At 45.0% G+C, this 15,831-nt stretch overlaps 1 protein-coding gene across 3 annotated transcripts in view; it reads left to right on the top strand.

Annotated features, from left to right (window-relative positions):
• Positions 1 to 15,831, top strand: part of CFAP251 (cilia and flagella associated protein 251) — a 72,168-nt gene that overhangs the window by 763 nt on the left and 55,574 nt on the right. For 2 of the 3 annotated variants that reach the window (XM_069557794.1, XM_069557796.1), the window contains exons 1-4: positions 99 to 724; positions 1,743 to 2,141; positions 9,696 to 9,833; positions 12,258 to 12,367. In XM_069557794.1, coding sequence (XP_069413895.1) covers positions 146 to 724; positions 1,743 to 2,141; positions 9,696 to 9,833; positions 12,258 to 12,367 — 1,226 coding nt within the window. In that variant the 5' untranslated portion in view covers positions 99 to 145. Of the gene's footprint in view, positions 1 to 98; positions 725 to 1,742; positions 2,142 to 9,695; positions 9,834 to 12,257; positions 12,368 to 15,831 lie in introns of those variants that run through there. The other variant, XM_069557795.1, reaches the window with a different exon arrangement.

Here is a 15,831-nt window from a genome sequence, read left to right as displayed (position 1 = left end):
TTTTAAAGATTCTGGACAAGCTTTCCCAGGAGTCTGGCATTCTTTTCATTTTCATGGAAAGGGACAGAGCTGGCATTGGCCATTTCATTGATATGTTTGTGGCCCAGGAAATCAAAGTGGGACAGAGAGGGCCCTGCTGATTATTATGTTCAAAATTTCTTTAGGGAAAACTCCAAAGAGAAGAATGTCAGATACAGAGGAAAACCCATTAGAAGAAACAGAAGAATATGGAGAAATAGAAATGCAAGAAGAAGATGATGAAGAAGAAGAATATCCAAATTTTGAAGGGCTAGAAAATATGCAACAGGAATTAAAAGAAGTTAACACATTAGCATGGATAGAGTCTCCAGAGGAGGAGGAGGAGGGAGAAGAAGAAGGGAGGGAGTTTGGGGAAGAGGCAGAAGCAGAGGATGGGGAGGAAGGAGAGGTGGAGATAAGAGAAGAGGAAGAGAAGGACAGGAAAGGGAAGGAGGAGGGAGAGGAAGAAGGGGAAGGGGAGGAGAGAGTGGAGGAGCATGAGGAGGAAGAGGCAGGGAAGGGAGAGGAAGTGGTGGAAGGATTGGGGAAGGAGGCTGTCAAAGACCAAGCACTGGAGGCAGATGAGGAGGCCTCAGAAGCACAGGAAGAAAGCACAGTGGAGCCCGAAGAAATCACCACGTCCATGATCAGCTTGGAGAGATTTATGCAGACTGATTCCCAGACAGTCTTGTCAGAAACATCCCTAGTAAGTAGGAATTGTCATTCGTTCATTCATTCCTAATCATTAATCGCATGCTTTTTACCCACTTACCTGCCCGGCTATGGGAATATAAAACCAAATAATACACAATCCATTCTCTTAAGGAGCTCTAAGGTAGGGAGGCAGACCCATAACCAAAGAGCATGTGTTAGAAAACTAAGTGGAGTGAGGGGACTTCCCTGGTGGTCCAGTGGCTAAGATCCTGAGCTCCCAATGCAGGGGGCCTGGGTTGGATCCCTGGTCAGGGAATTAGATGCCATATATGGCAACTGAGACCTGGCACAGTCAAATAAATATTAAAACAAACAACTAAGTGGAGTGATTGAGAGATGCATAAGAGATATGTATCTATATAAAGGCTGACAACCCAGCTTAGAGGATGATCAGGGAAATCTTCCTGGAGGAAGTGTGTACCAGAGCTGACTTAAAGGACAGTGGTTAGCTGGAGTGTGCTTATCTAAACAGAGTCAGCCTGTAAAACTCAGCTGTGGTCCAAGGAGAAGTGTGTGCATGCGTGCTCAGTTGCTTCAGTCGTGTCTGACTCTCTGGGACCCTGTGGTCCTCCGTCCGTGGACTTTCCCAGGCAAGAATACTGGAGTGGGTTGCCATGCCTTCCTCCATGGGATCTTCCCAACTTAGGGATCAAACCTAAGTCTCCTGCATCTGCTGCATTGCAGGTGGATTCTTTACCCACTAAGCCACCTGGGAAGCCCCAAGGAGAAGTGACTCTCTATGACTTTGTGGTGGTTTTGGAGGCCACTTAGAAGAATCATTTTGCTGTTGTGGGTCTGCTAGTAAGCTGAGAATAAACTTGACACACCCACGATTCCTGTTATTTGAGGACAAAACGTCCCAGGCTCTCTTTTAAAGCAGTTCATAGTTCTGATGTGAGGCTAACACTAAGACTGGCTGATTAGGAAAAGAAAGGAGACTAAATGAGGGCATGTGGCAGCGTGTACTGGATTTGGCATCACAGTCTCCTTTTTATTTCTTTTTTTTAAAGAACAGTGGTAGCGAGTCAAAGCATTCATTACAATCAGAGCTTTTAGAAACGTTTGAGCTTCCAAGAAGCCCTGGCTCACAATTAGAGTTTCTGGATTTGGATGTAACCACTTCTGGGGAACCACTGATTAGTTTCCCGGAAAGGCAGCCTTCAGGCGAGCTCGACCAGAGGCCCCAAGACGAATTGGAAGAAGAAGAAGGGAGAGACTTGGAACCAGAAAGGGGAGACTTGGAGCAGGAAAAGAGGAAAAGGAGAAAAGAAAAGAGGGTATCATGTATCAGCGAGAAAAGTGAAAAAGAATCACAGCCCAAAGCAAGGATCACCAAGGCATCGCTGGTCTCCACCGCCACTGAGGACGTTTTGTTCCAAAGCAGGGAGAGTGCCAACACGTACCCCTTGGTAAGTGTGGCGTCCTTTTATGTGTTTACTTTTTTAAACTTTTTATTTTTGTATTGGGGTATAGCTGATTAACAATGTGGTGAAAGTTTTAGGTGGACAGCGAAGGGACTCAGCCATTCAATCCATTCTCCCTCAAACCCTCCTCCCATCCAAGCTGCCAAATGGCCCCCAGTGCTTTGAGAGTATTTTGAAATAGGGGAATTTTATGCCTATGGAAAAAATGCCACCAGAAAGATCCATTTTAAGCTAATCATAGACTTGGGTCTTTTTAGAGTTCAGTTCAGAGCTCTGCTGGACGTGTGTGACAGAATGCACTGCATCTGGGTTCAATAGCAGTGCTGTTCTGCAGGCAAAGAAATTCCGCAAGCGGTTTGTCTGTTGCATAGGGTGTTATTTTCTTTCTTTCTTTTTTTTGGCCGCACCTCGAGGCATGTGGGGAGTTCCTTGACCAGGGATGGAACCCATGCCCTCTGCAGTGGAAGCACGCAGCCTTAACCAGTGGACCGCCAGGGAAGCCCAGGGTGTCGTTTTCTTGCAGGAGACTCAAAATCTCTCTCTCCCCTCTCTCTGTTTCTCTTCCTTCCCACTCTCTCTCTTTGATATTCTGATACTTCTCTTCCAGCCACCAATTCTTCTCTTTCTCCTCCTCTCCTCACCTCTTCTCCTGTAACTGGCTTGATCCTTTTAGCAGCTCCTCAAACCATGACAGTTTCCTAAAAACTAGCCACCCCAAGATGGATCAATAAGCAAAAGGTCTGGAAGAAATGAAAGCCACCAGGAAAAGCACCAGTTGGTCCAATGGAGTCTGCCTTTGCTGCCGCTGACAGCATTTCAGGGAGGTGCCATCTGCGAGGAATAAAAATATTATCATTTGCCAAGAGAAGGAAGAGGAGGTTTCTTTTCCCCCTTCTTCCTCCATCTGCTGCTTTCTGAAAATTGTTTCCTGGGATTCATCCTCCCCCCGCCTCTCCCCTGTAGATCCATGCCTTTGGAAGATTCGTAAGTGATGGAGTGTGTATATTTAATGCAGTTCCTAACAGAGTGAGCACTTGACAAGTGTTAACAACCAGATGATGAATGGGTGGTGGTGGTGGTGGTAATGGAAGGATGCCGAGGGGAAGTGCAGAGAAACTGACAGCCTCCTTTCTGTAGATGTGGCTGGCTTTGAGCAGTGGAGTTAAAGCTTCAAGCCTGCAGTTGCTTGGTCTGAAAGAAAGAATAACTTTGAGTTTTTTAGAGCCCATGAGGACATTGGTCTTATTTAGCCGACTAACCAGAAATCAGGTGATATCACTGATGAGAGCAAGCGATCTTTGTGCCAGGGCCCCCGCTCCCTGGACTTGACAAAAGCCACCACGCAGGTCTGGGCCCCTGTTAGCCTTGGGCTTGCTGTGGAACCAGACTTGCAGAGGCTGTCCCCCTTTACAAGTTTGCTTAGCTCTCTGAGGGTGCTTTCTTTTTCCTTTCCTTTTGCCTTTATTGTTTCTTCTTTTTGTTAAAATGAATAAGTGCTCTTTATTAAAAAAAAAAAATATATATATATACACACACACACACACAGAGGTTCAGTGGCTAAGACTCTCTGCTCCCAATTCAAGGGGTCTGGGTTCGATCCCTGGTCAGGAACTAGATCCTATAGGGTGCAACTGAAGATCCTAAGCTCAAAGATCTTGTGAGCCACAACTAAGACCTGGTGCAGCCAAATAAATAAATAAATAATCTGTATTTATTTTCTTAAAAAAAATTCACCTTTTATTCCTTTTTTCTTTAAAAAAGAAAAGCATACATATATATGGCAAAGATTCCTATTCTTTAACACACTCTCACCCAAAACCATTTTCCTGAGGTGATTACTGTTGCAGTTTGGTATAACCATGTATCTTTCCAGACTTTTTCTGGTACATGTACAAATATGTATCTATACACACAGTGCGCACGCACACACACACACACACACACACACACAGACACGAGTTTGTTTTTCAGTTTTTGTTTTTACCAGTGAGATATTCTGAATCTCTGTAAAATGCTTTTGCACTGAATATCTCTTAGAGGATTTTTTTGTATCAGTTCATGTGTAGCCACTTCTTCATTTTAAATTCAGCTATTTCCCTATTGATGGCCATTTATGCTGTTTCTAATTTCTTGCCCTCACCAAAGGTGCTTCTGTTGCAGGAATGGGGACCTCCTCCAGGGCTCGAAAACGGGCTCTTGTCTAACACTCGGAAATGAATTGTCCGAGGAGATGCACGTGCTGACACAGCAAGAGACTTTAGTGGGAAGGGGCACCCAGGTGGAGAGCAGGAGGGTGAGGGAACCCAGGACAACTGCTCTGCCACATGGCTCACAGTCTCAGGTCTTATGGTGATGGGATTAGTGTCCAGGTTGTCTCTGGCCAATCAGGGTCCTTCCCGGTGGCGCAGGCATTACTCAGCCAAGATGGGTGCCAGCGAGGAGGGTTGTGTTCCTTATTGGGACCTCCTGTTGTGAAATAATTCATGCAGCGGTTGCTTATGCTGCCTGGCCAGGATGGGTGGCTTCAGTCAGTGTGTCTCCCCTAACTCTTCAGTGCGTATACTTCTCTATGTGCCGCAGCATCCTCCTTTTCCTTTGGGGTCCCCTGCCTTATTCCAGAGGCCTGTCATAAGTTGAAGTGCTCATGGTAAATAGGCATAACTGTGGATACCATCTCCATCCAAAAAAACAAAGTATCGTGAGTTTATGAGAAGGAATCATACGACTATCAAATATAGTGAAATCTGGTTTTGACAATCAAGTTTTGTTTTCCAGATGACCATGTTTTAGAAGAAGATTAATATGAGAGGTGGCTGTCCCCATGATCACCCATCATAAACGTTGAAACTAGTATAAAATGCAATGAGTATGAGTCCTGTGTGATTTTGGTTAATGATAGGGCTGCTCAAGGAAGTTCTGTGACTACTGAGTGAGGTCCATCTAGTTTTCATCTTGGAAGAGTTGTTTTACCTGGAGGCAGGAGTCTAGTTAAGAATGTGTTCTTTTTATAACTAATTTGTTAAATTGGAAAATAAATTTCCAGGATGACTATAAGGCCTTTTAGAATTACTAGGTTTCTAAAAAAACCCTCTCACATGAAGAAATTGGCTTTTAAGAAGCTAGAGGGCACTTCCCTGATGGTCCAGTGGTTAAGGTTCCGCACTCCCAATGCAGGGGCCACTGGTTTGATCCCTGGTCAGGGAACTAGACCCCACAGGCTACAGTGAAGATCCTGTGTGCTGCAACTAAGACCCAGCACAGCCAACTAAATTAATTTAAAAAAAGATCCAGCTAGATATGGAATATTTACATTCCTAGAAGGTGCAGCTTGAGACAATTATGATTCCATAATTCTACCACTCACGCCCATGCAATAAAAGATCTAAATATAAATATAAGTTACAGCAAATGAGCAGATGGAATGAGGAGACAATGGAGAATGAAGTGTGTAGGAGAGAAATCGGCCACGTTGCCCACTCTGTCTGTCTTGGGAGAAATATATGGTCCATCATTTAACCTTAAGTATCATTCAAATATCAGAAAGGAAATGCATCAGATTTCATCTCTATGCTCCAATAGAATTCACTGATTTTTGGTAACTGATTACATAACCATTATTTTAAACACTCTACCACATCAGCCTTGGTTAATTTTTTAAATAGACTTAATGGGGGGTGGGGGTGGCAGTTTTAGGTTATAGGAAAATGGAGTGAAAAACAGAGAATCCCCGTGTAGTCCCTTGTGCCTTCTTCCCCCCGGTCTCCTCTGTTACTCTTGCATGAGTGCAGTACATCTGTCAGAGTGGATGAGCCAATAGGGAAGCATAAGTATCGCCTGAAGTCCATAGTGTACCTTTGGGTTCACTGTGTGCTGTGTAGTCTCTGGGCTTTGACAAATACATAATGACGCATATCTACCACTGTTGTTTCATGCAGAGCAGTTTCACTGCCCTAAAAATCTCCTGTGCCCCACCTGTTCATCTCCCCCTCTCCCTTAGCACCCCAGCCACTGGCAACCATTAATTTCTTTAAACTGTCTCATCGTTTTGCCTTTTCCAGAATGTCATGTAGTTGGACTCATACACTACATAGGCTTTTCAGATTGGCTTCTTTCACTTAGTTAGCATGCCTTTAAGTTTCCTCTGTGTCTCTTCTGGCTTACTAGCTAATTTCTTTCTAATTTTTAAAATTTTAATTTTGCTTAATTTTTTGACCATGTCTTGTGGCTTGTGGGATCCTCGTTCCCTGACCAGGGATCAAACCTGGGCCCTTGGCAACGAGAGTGGAAAGTCCTAACCATTGGACTGCCAGAGAATCCCTTCACTGCTTTCTTTTTGGGGGGATGTGAGCCATTTTTAGTCTTTACTGAATTTGTTACAGTGTTGTTTCGGTTTTGCATTTTGGTTTATTGGCCACGAGGTCTAAGCTTTGGGACCAGGGATCAAACCCACACCCACTGCATTGGAGGGTGAAGTCTTAACCACTGGACCACCGGGGAAATCCCCCCTCGTTTATTTTTTTATCACTGAATGACACTCCATTGTATGAATGTACCACAGCTTTTCTATAATTTTTGTAAGAGACATTGAAAACAAAAATATACATAAACAAACTGCTATTGAATTGAAAGCAATAGTCATATTTATAATACCTGTTATTTTTCATTTCAGGAAATTTTAACTTTGCTTTATTTTACTTGTTACTAGAAACATGGGGTTTTTAATCCTCCTAAGGGAATTTTATCTCTTTATATTAAATACTTTGTCCTTCCGGGGAGAATCGTGAATAAGGAACAAGTACTCAGGCTAAATAATTGCCTTCCTTAAGAAGTTACTTAGTGACTTTATTATAACTTATCCATTCTACATACTCTCATTCAGTAAACTGAATTTCACAACAATCAGTGCTCACTGTGTGGCTGATTACTGAACTGGGTTCTAGGTTCTGGGGAGTAGGTAAATAGGAAGTTGTTTCTATTTCCTGTTGAAGGCTTTCCTTTATTTTTAAAGGAAATATTTTTATTGAAATATACAAAGAGAAAGTGCACACACAAGTGTAGAACTCACTGAATTCTTACACAGTAAACATACCTGTGTTTACCTTGCATCTTTGCTTTTCTTTCTAAATGGAGTTATCAATCACATACCATAAAATCCACCCTCTTAACTGTTTCTTAAAAGATTATGGTAAGGGACTTCCCTGGCAGGCCAGTAGCTAAGACTCTCAATGCAGGGGGCCCAAGTTCTATTCCTAGTCGGGGAACTAGTTCCCACATGCCACAATTGATTTCTCATGCCACAGCTAAAGATACCACGTGCTGCAGCTAAGACCTGGTGCAGCCAAATAAATAAATAAATAGTTCTAATCAGATTGTATTAAAAGGCACATAATATAAAACTTATCGTCATAACCATTTTTACATGTGAAATGATTTTGTTAGGTTGGCCAAAAAGTTTGTTCTAGTTTTTCTGTAAGGAAAAACCATGTTAGGTGGTGGTGGTTTAGTCGCTAAGTCGTGTCTGGCTCTTTGTGACCCCATGGACTGTAGCCCACAGGTTCTTCTGTCCATGGGATTTTCCAGGCTAGAATACTGCAGTGGGTTGCCATTTCCTCCTCCAGGGGATCTTCCTGACCCAGGGATGGAACGTGGGTCTCCTGCATTGCAGGTGAATTGTTTACCAACTGAGCCACCAGGGAGAACCCCATAAGCTGTTATGGAAAAACCCGCCCGAACTTTTTGGCCAACCCAGTAAATACATTCAGAGAGTTGTGCAACTGGCATCATCGCCATCCCCATAACTCTCTTCATCTTGTGAAACATGCACTGTACCTGCAGCTGCCATTCCCCACCCCCTACCCAGTTCCTGCCAACACCCTTCTACTTTTCATCTCTATGAATTTGACTATTCCCAGTACCTCATACAAGTGGAACCATTCAGCTCATATTTGTCTTTCTGTGACTGGCATATTTTACTTACATTATGTCCTAAAGGCCCATCCATGTTGGAGCATGTGTCAGAATCTCTGTCCCTTTGGAGGCTGAATAATATTCACACATTGTTTATCCATTCATATATCCACGGACCCTGGGGTTGCCTCTGCCTTTTGACCATCGCAAAACATGCTGCTCTGCACACGGGTGTACACGTATCTTTTCGAGACTCTGACTGATGTTCTTTTGGGAATGTGCCCAGAAGTGTAATGGCTGGATCACACGGGGATTATTTCCAGTTTTTTTGAGGAACCTCTATATTGTTTTCCACAGCAGCTTCACCGTTTCACACTCCCACCCATGATGCATAAAGGTCCCAGTTTCTTCACATCCCTGTAAAGTGTACCCTTTAAGTTTATTTTAATTTTTAAAGTTATTTTTGTTGAAGTGCAGTTGATTTGCAATGTTAGTTTCAGGTGTACAGCAAAGTGATTCAGTTATATATAATATATATTTGTATATATATATATGTGTATGTATATATATATATCTTTTTCAGATTCTTTTCCCTTGTAGATTATTATAATATATTGAGCATAGTTCCCTGTGCTATACAGTAGGTCCTTGTTAGTTATCTGTTTTATATATAGTAGTGTGTATATTTTAATCTCAAATTCCTAGTTTATCCCTCCTTCCCAACCCACTTTCCCCATAAATTTGTTTTCTATGTCTATGAAAATTTACCCTTTTAAAATGTACAATTGGGTCTTCCCTGGTGATCCAGCAGTTAAGAATCCACCTGCCAATGCAGGGGTCACAGGTTTTAGTCCCTGGTGGAACTAGGATCCCACATGCCTCCGAGCAGCTAGGTCTTCAATGCTACAACTAGAGAGTTTGTGTGCTGCAATGAATGATCCTTCATAACCCAATGAAGATCCCTGCATGCCGCAACTTAGAACTGACGCAGCCAAAAAAAAAAAAAAAGTACAATTGTTTGGTTTCTTAGCCCATTCACAAGGTTATGCGATGTTTGCCACTATCTAATTTCAGAACATTTCTGTCACCCCAAAAAAAAACCATACACAGTAAGCAGTCACTGCCTACTTCCTCCCCCAGCGCCTGGAAACCATTGACCTACTTTCCATCTCTATGGATTTGCCTATTCTGGACATTTCCATATAGATGGGGTCATACACTATGTGGTCCTTCGCATCTGACTGCTTTCACTTAGCATCACATTCTTAGGGGTCATCCACGTAGTAGCATGTTCTTGAGGACTTCTCAAGGTGATGTTTCTCTCTTTAAAAAAATTTTTATTTGTTGGTAGTTTTATATTTTTGGCAGTTTTGGATCTGAGTTGCAGCCTGAGGGCTTAGTTGCCCTGTGCACACAGGATCTTAGTTCTTCGACCATGGATAGAACCCACATAGCCTGTGTTGAAAGGTGTGTTCTTAGCCACTGAACCCCCAGGGAAGTCCCAACGTGGTATCTCTTTATTGGTTGATGATGTGAACCCTTTTCCTCCAGGACTCGTGCTAGGATCGCTCCGCAGCCCAGCTCTGGGCTCACACACCATAGTGTCCTGCTGGTTTTACCTTTGTCTTACAGACTATGACCTGGTCATTCGGGTGGAACAGTACCCTTCCTGTTTACTACATTCGAGAAAACCAGAGAGTCCTTCTCTACACTAGTGGTCACACTGGGGTCATCTACAACGTCCTCAAGAACAACCAGCACCATCTTCAGGTTTGCAGCCTTCTCTTACTTCTGGTGAAAGAAGTTGTCATTAACTTGAATACAGCACTTTGTTTTTTATTTCTAGGACCAACCTTATTCTATCTCAGTCACGTGTTCCTTCCTCCCTTCTGAACCGTAGCGAATTCTGTTTGCAAACAACTTTTGCTGTTTGTTGTCTTTCTGATTCTAATCAGAATCAATTTACAAACAGCAGTTGACTTTAATTTTATAGTCACTAGAGTCTAAAGCATCTGTATTTTTTTACATTTCTGTAAAAATGGGGTCAGGAGAGACCATGTTGTCTCTATGGGACAGTGATGAACACAAAGGGAAGCTCTTCAGTGGGGATTCAGACCTCATTAACCCTTAGCCTCCTTTCCAGAGCTCTCAGGGCTTTGATCCTCCTACTCATGTTGAAAAGTGGGTGTTAATATCGCCATTTCACAGGAGAGGAGACTGAGGCTCAGGTCAATTTAGCTGACTGGCCCAAGGCTGCTCTAGCAGGTGGTGAAGCCGGGTCTTAGGCTCAGGTCTCCTAACTTGAAAGTATTAAGTAGGTCAGTTGTCCTCCTCCCTCGCCTCCCTCCAGCATCTGTTTTTATTCACACCCCCTAAGTGCCTCCCTAAATGCCCCACACACCTTCCATCCCCCACACTGCACTGCTTCCTCTGTTCCGGATGTTTTTTTGACCCCTTTCGTTTTCTTTTACCTGTCCAAATGTTTTTCCAGTGTCTGAATTTCTACTAGTTAACCTGATAAACAGTTCCACATCACCCCCTTTCAGTTCCCTATATTTTAATAAGGACCTTCCTCAGTCAATGCCTAGATCAGAAGCTTTACCAAGTATTTTTCCAAGAGGTCAACCAGTACTCAGCATCCTGCCAGGGATCCAAGACACGTGGGTGTAACTTCAGGAATTTGCTTCCTAGAAGTCCTGAAACATACACAGTCAGCATACTCTTCTTGGCGCTTAGTTGGATGTGCAGCGCCGAGCGCAGCAGGGGGAGAAGGGACGGTGTGATGGTAGGGATGTGGAGGAGGGGCAGATGGGCTGAGAAGCAGGGAGCGGCCAGGCCGGCGTCCAGCCTCCCCAGAGGGGGTGGCTGGGCGGGGCCTCGGCTAGTCATTTATTTCCATTTGTATTTGTCATAACCACTATGTTTCAGATGATGTCATGAACAAAACAGACCTAGATCCCCCCACCATGGAGAGGCAGACTATTGGGGACTTCCCCTGGTGGTCTGGTGGCTAAGACTCTGTGCTCCCAAAGCAGGGGGCCTGGGTTCCTTCCCTGGTCAGGGAATTAGTTCCCACATGCCACAGCTGAAGATCCTGTGTGCTGCAACTAAGAGTTCCCACGCCCCAACTAAAAGGTCCAGCATGCCGCCCTGAAGACTGGGGATCCCATGAGCTGCAGCTAAAGACCTGGCACAGGCAAATAAATAAACAATAAACTTGCCTACAAATAAAGATGATAATCGCTGGAATGGGTATGTGAAAGTGCTCTAAAAGAGAAAAATCAAGGTCTGAGAAGATTCCTCTGAACTGGTAGGCAGGGAATAGAAACGTGCTGTTTTTGCTGAGACCTGAAGGCTGAGCATGAGCCAACCAGGGGCAGTTTTGCAGGCAAGAGCATCCCCGACAGAGAGAGCTCCAGATTTTCAGGCCTTTTGTGTGGGGCCCAGAGAAGAGGCCAGTGAGCGAGGGGGTGACGTGGAAAGAGGGCAATAGGGGTGGTTTCCTGGCTGCCGTCTCTTGTTTGTGTTTCCAGAAGATTCCTGTTGTGTGGGGAGGATTATAGGAGGGTACAAGTGAAAGCAGGGGCCAGCAAGGAGGCTTTGGCTCCAGAGCTGCTCAGGGACCCGAGTGAGCAGTTTTAAGGGAGATGAGGCCAGCAGGGGAGTCCAAGGAGGTGGGACCTGAGAGGACCCAGACATTTATTCTCAACCAGGGTTCAGAGTCAGGTACATTCCTTGACCCCTAGGAAGCCACTGTTCTTGTGGGGAGTGTAGCTTATCCTGTGAGTGTTTTTTTTTGTTTTTTTTTTAATACTTTTTTTTCTTTTAATGTGGGCCATTTTTAAAGTCTTTGTTGAATTTGTTGCAATATTGCTTCTGTTTTATGTTTTCTTGGCCCTAAGGCGTGTAGGATCTTAGCTCCTTGACCAGGGATGGAACCCACACCCCCTGAATTGGAAGGTGAAGTCTTAACCCCTGGACCATCAGGAAAGTCCCTCCCACAAGCGTTTCAAGGGAAAGTCTGAAAACCTCTGGCTGTAGAGTAACACCAGGAAAGTGGGCAGGAGTTGGATGTTCAGAGGTGGAGACTGGACAGGGAGCTCACGTCTCTCTCTGGGGTCCCACCTTTCCTGCTGGCGCCAGGGCTGGGCTGCACCTTTCACGTCTCAGAGCATCTTCTCTCCACGTCTGCAGGGCCACCCCAACATCATTTCCTGCCTCTGCATCAGCGAAGACAGGCGCTGGGTCGCCACGGCCGACAAAGGGCCCGACTGCCTGATCATCATATGGGACTCTTTCACAGGGTAGGCACGCCAGAGCCGCCGCCTCCTCGTTTACGTACAGTAACGGGCCACTGTAACCCACAAAAAATGAGGCATGCTGGTCTGGGGATAGAGAAGCTGGTGCTGGGATGCAGGGCAAGGTGCAAGGGTCCCAGGAGAGCTTGTCTTCCTGCCTCAAGGCCCATGGGAGTGACATGACTTTGGTGAATTTCACATGGACAATTCTTGGCTCTTTAAGCCAGAAACCCTGTCGCTCAGATGGTAAAGAATCTGCCTGCAATGCAGGAGACCTGGGTTCGAGCCCTCGGTCAGAAAGATCCTCTGGAGAAGGGAATGGCTATCCACTCCAGTGTTCTTGCCTGGAGAATCCCATGGATAAGCTGGCGGGCTACAGTCCATGGGGCCACAAAGAGTCTGACACGACTGAGCAACTGACGCTACCAGGCACGCTGGCCTGAGGGGAGGCCAACTCATACTCACCCAGCTGGGGGGCCCAGAGAAGTTGTGTGACTTTCACCATCTGCAAAAAAAAAAAAAAAAAAAGGCTAATCATACCGTCTTTGTTTCCCTGGGCTGCTGTAAGAAATTACCTCTAGGGACTTTCCTGGTGATCCAGTGGCTAAGATTCTGTGCTCTCAATGAAGGGGGCCTGGGATTTGATTCCTGGTCAGGGAACTAGATCCCACATGCTGCAGCTAAAAGATTCGGCACAGTAAAATAAATATATATCAAAAAAATTACCCCCCAACTAGGTGGCATAAATTACAGAAATTTATTCTCTCATTGTTCGTAAGGCCAGACATCTTAAAGTCAGGGTGTCTGCAGGGAGCTCCTTGGGGCCCTGAGAGAGAATCTGTCCCATGCTCCCTTTCTGACTTCAAGTAGTCACTGGCATCCTTGGTGGCCCTTGACCTGTAGACATGTCCCTCCAGCCTCTGCTTCATGTGGCGTTTTCCCCTCCGTATCTCTCTGTAAGGTTTTTTCTCCTCTAAAGACACCAGTCATTGGGTTTAGGGTCCTCCCTAAGCCAGTGTGACCTCATCTTAACTAATTAGACCTGCAGAGACTCTGATTCCATGTAAGGTCACATTCTGAGGTTCTGGATGGAATAAATTTTGAGGGGTGCACCATCTGACCTACACTACTTACCTTACGGGATTGTGATGAAGATCCAGAGCACAATCCCTGGCCCAGGGCAGATGCTCACAGATGTGTGTCCTTTTGTAATTCCTGGTCCTAGAGATAGAGGGCAGTGTCAGGTTCACTGACAAGATTGTAAGGGCTTGACTGGGTGTGGGGGGTGGGGTGGGGAGAGGTGAGGTGGGTTAAACAGTCCAGGTGGAGAGGAAGGTTAGGAAGTTACACTAAATTTCTGGACACAGGAACTTCCCTCCTCCGGGTGGCCCGTGGCGTCCATAGCGCTGTGTTACCTAGCCGCAGTCCTTACCCCACTTGGCTGCTCAGTGGCTTTCAACACCCTTCACTCCTCTTGGCTCTGACACCATGTGCCCCTGGTTCTCCACCCAGTGCTGTCTGTTCCCTCTCAGATTCTTCTCAGTCTTATCCTCCTCTGGCCATTCCTTAGCTGTGGCATGAGGGGATGCGGGTGCTGGTGATGTTCTCCAGCTGGGCAGGAGCACACCCAGCGCTTGAAGCCAGACCATCTTACTCTCAGTGTTTCCTGTGTTTGCTGAGGGGGCACTGCTGGAGGGCGTTCCACCTGCCGGTCCCATGGGCCTCCTCTGCCAAAATGTCCAAAAGTCCTGTGCCTTTGCCTCCAAATAACCTCTGCCTCTGCCCATCCTCTCCTGCTTGGGCCACTGCAACAGCCTCCTGTCAGATCTCTCCTGCTCCCCTTGCAGTTTCACTCTTCAACCCACCCTTCATGGCACCGAACTACTTTTTCATTTAGTTATTTATTTTTGGCCACACTGCGCAGCATGTGGAACTTCTCCAACCACGAATCGAACCCTCGCCCCCTGCAGTGGAAGCATGGAATCTTAACCACTGGACCACCAGAGAAGCTCCTGAACTACTTTTACACAGGCACTTCCCTGGCATTAATTACATTCACAGTGTTAAGCAGTCATCACCACCGTTGCAGAACACTTGCATCACCCAACCAGAAAACCTGAAGGAATGAATTCCTCACTCTCCCTCCCCTAGCCTCTGGTAGCCTCTCATCTACTTTCTATGTCTGTAGATTTGCCTGTTCTGGGCATCTCATGTCAACAGAGTCATACAATATGTGGCTCTTGTGTCTGGCTTCTTTCACTTAGCATAATATTTTCCAAATTCTTCCATGTTGTAGCATGAATCAATATTCCATTCCTTTTTATATCTGTTTAGGATTCCATTGCATGAATATACATACTGTTTATCTATTCATCTGTTGATTTTTTTAAGTTACTTTCATACATTTTAATTGGAAGCTAGTCTCCTTGGGCCACCATCTCCAATCCTAGTCCTCTAGTCAATTTGGAGCATTTCGTTCCAGAATATTTGCTGTTGTATTAAATACACATGTGGCCAACAGCATTGTATGGTTTTCCTCTGCCACTTTTTTTTTTTTTAAGATCTTATTCAATTTATTTTTTGGCCATGTGACATGTGGGATCTTAGTTCCCTGACCAGGGATCCAACCCACACTCCCTGCTTTGGAAGTGCAGAGTCTTAACCACTGTATCACCAAGGCAGTCCCTCTCCACAACATTTTGAGCTTGATCTTTGAGCCAAATGCAAAATCCGATTGTGTTGCTCCCCTGCTGAGAACCCTCCAGGGACTACTCATTGCCAATTCAGCCCCTGTTGCAGGGGATTCGCACCTCACACACTAGCCACGCAAACACTTCTGCCACAAAGTGAAATTCCCGTCTGTGTGCCTAGCGGTCATCTGTAGCAATGACATGCTTTTCAGCTGCAGGTGATGACACAGCCGCCTGACACAGCTGTCCTGAGGCAGGAAGGGCGGGCCTCTCACTGGGTCTCTTCTCTCACCCTTTGCCCAGGCAGAGCTGGCCTCCTTTCAAACTGTGTTTATCCTTTGCTTTTTATTCGTTTATAGAACTGTCTCCCGCATTAGACTGGGGGTGACTCTGCAGTAATTTTTTTCTTTACCTGCAAAGTAAAGTGTGTCTCTGGTTAACAATGCAAATGATTCACCGATAATGAGTTTTATGATATTCAAATGATGACTTGGGGAACCCAGAAAGGATATTTGCTGTTAGAATTAATATTCATTTATTAAAGTGATAAACCGTACTTCTTCTTTTGAGATTATTAGTTCACGTGAATCCTAACTCTGCAAATCTAGCATGTTTTTGCAATTGCCTGTAAGGGGGGCTCTGATTAGTGTTTGGTCTCACAAATTTTGTTATTATCTCCTTTTAAGCATTGTAAACTGCATTTAGAATTGGAATATATTCAGTTTCACCTGTAAGTTCTTTAGTAGTCTGATTAACAAATAAATCCTTCATCAGTACTTA

Source organism: Ovis canadensis, chromosome 17 (assembly GCF_042477335.2).
Source record: "Ovis canadensis isolate MfBH-ARS-UI-01 breed Bighorn chromosome 17, ARS-UI_OviCan_v2, whole genome shotgun sequence".
NCBI classification, from domain to species: domain Eukaryota; kingdom Metazoa; phylum Chordata; class Mammalia; order Artiodactyla; family Bovidae; genus Ovis; species Ovis canadensis.
Note: the sequence above shows the minus strand (reverse complement) of the source record. Positions and strands in the feature narration are given on the sequence as shown.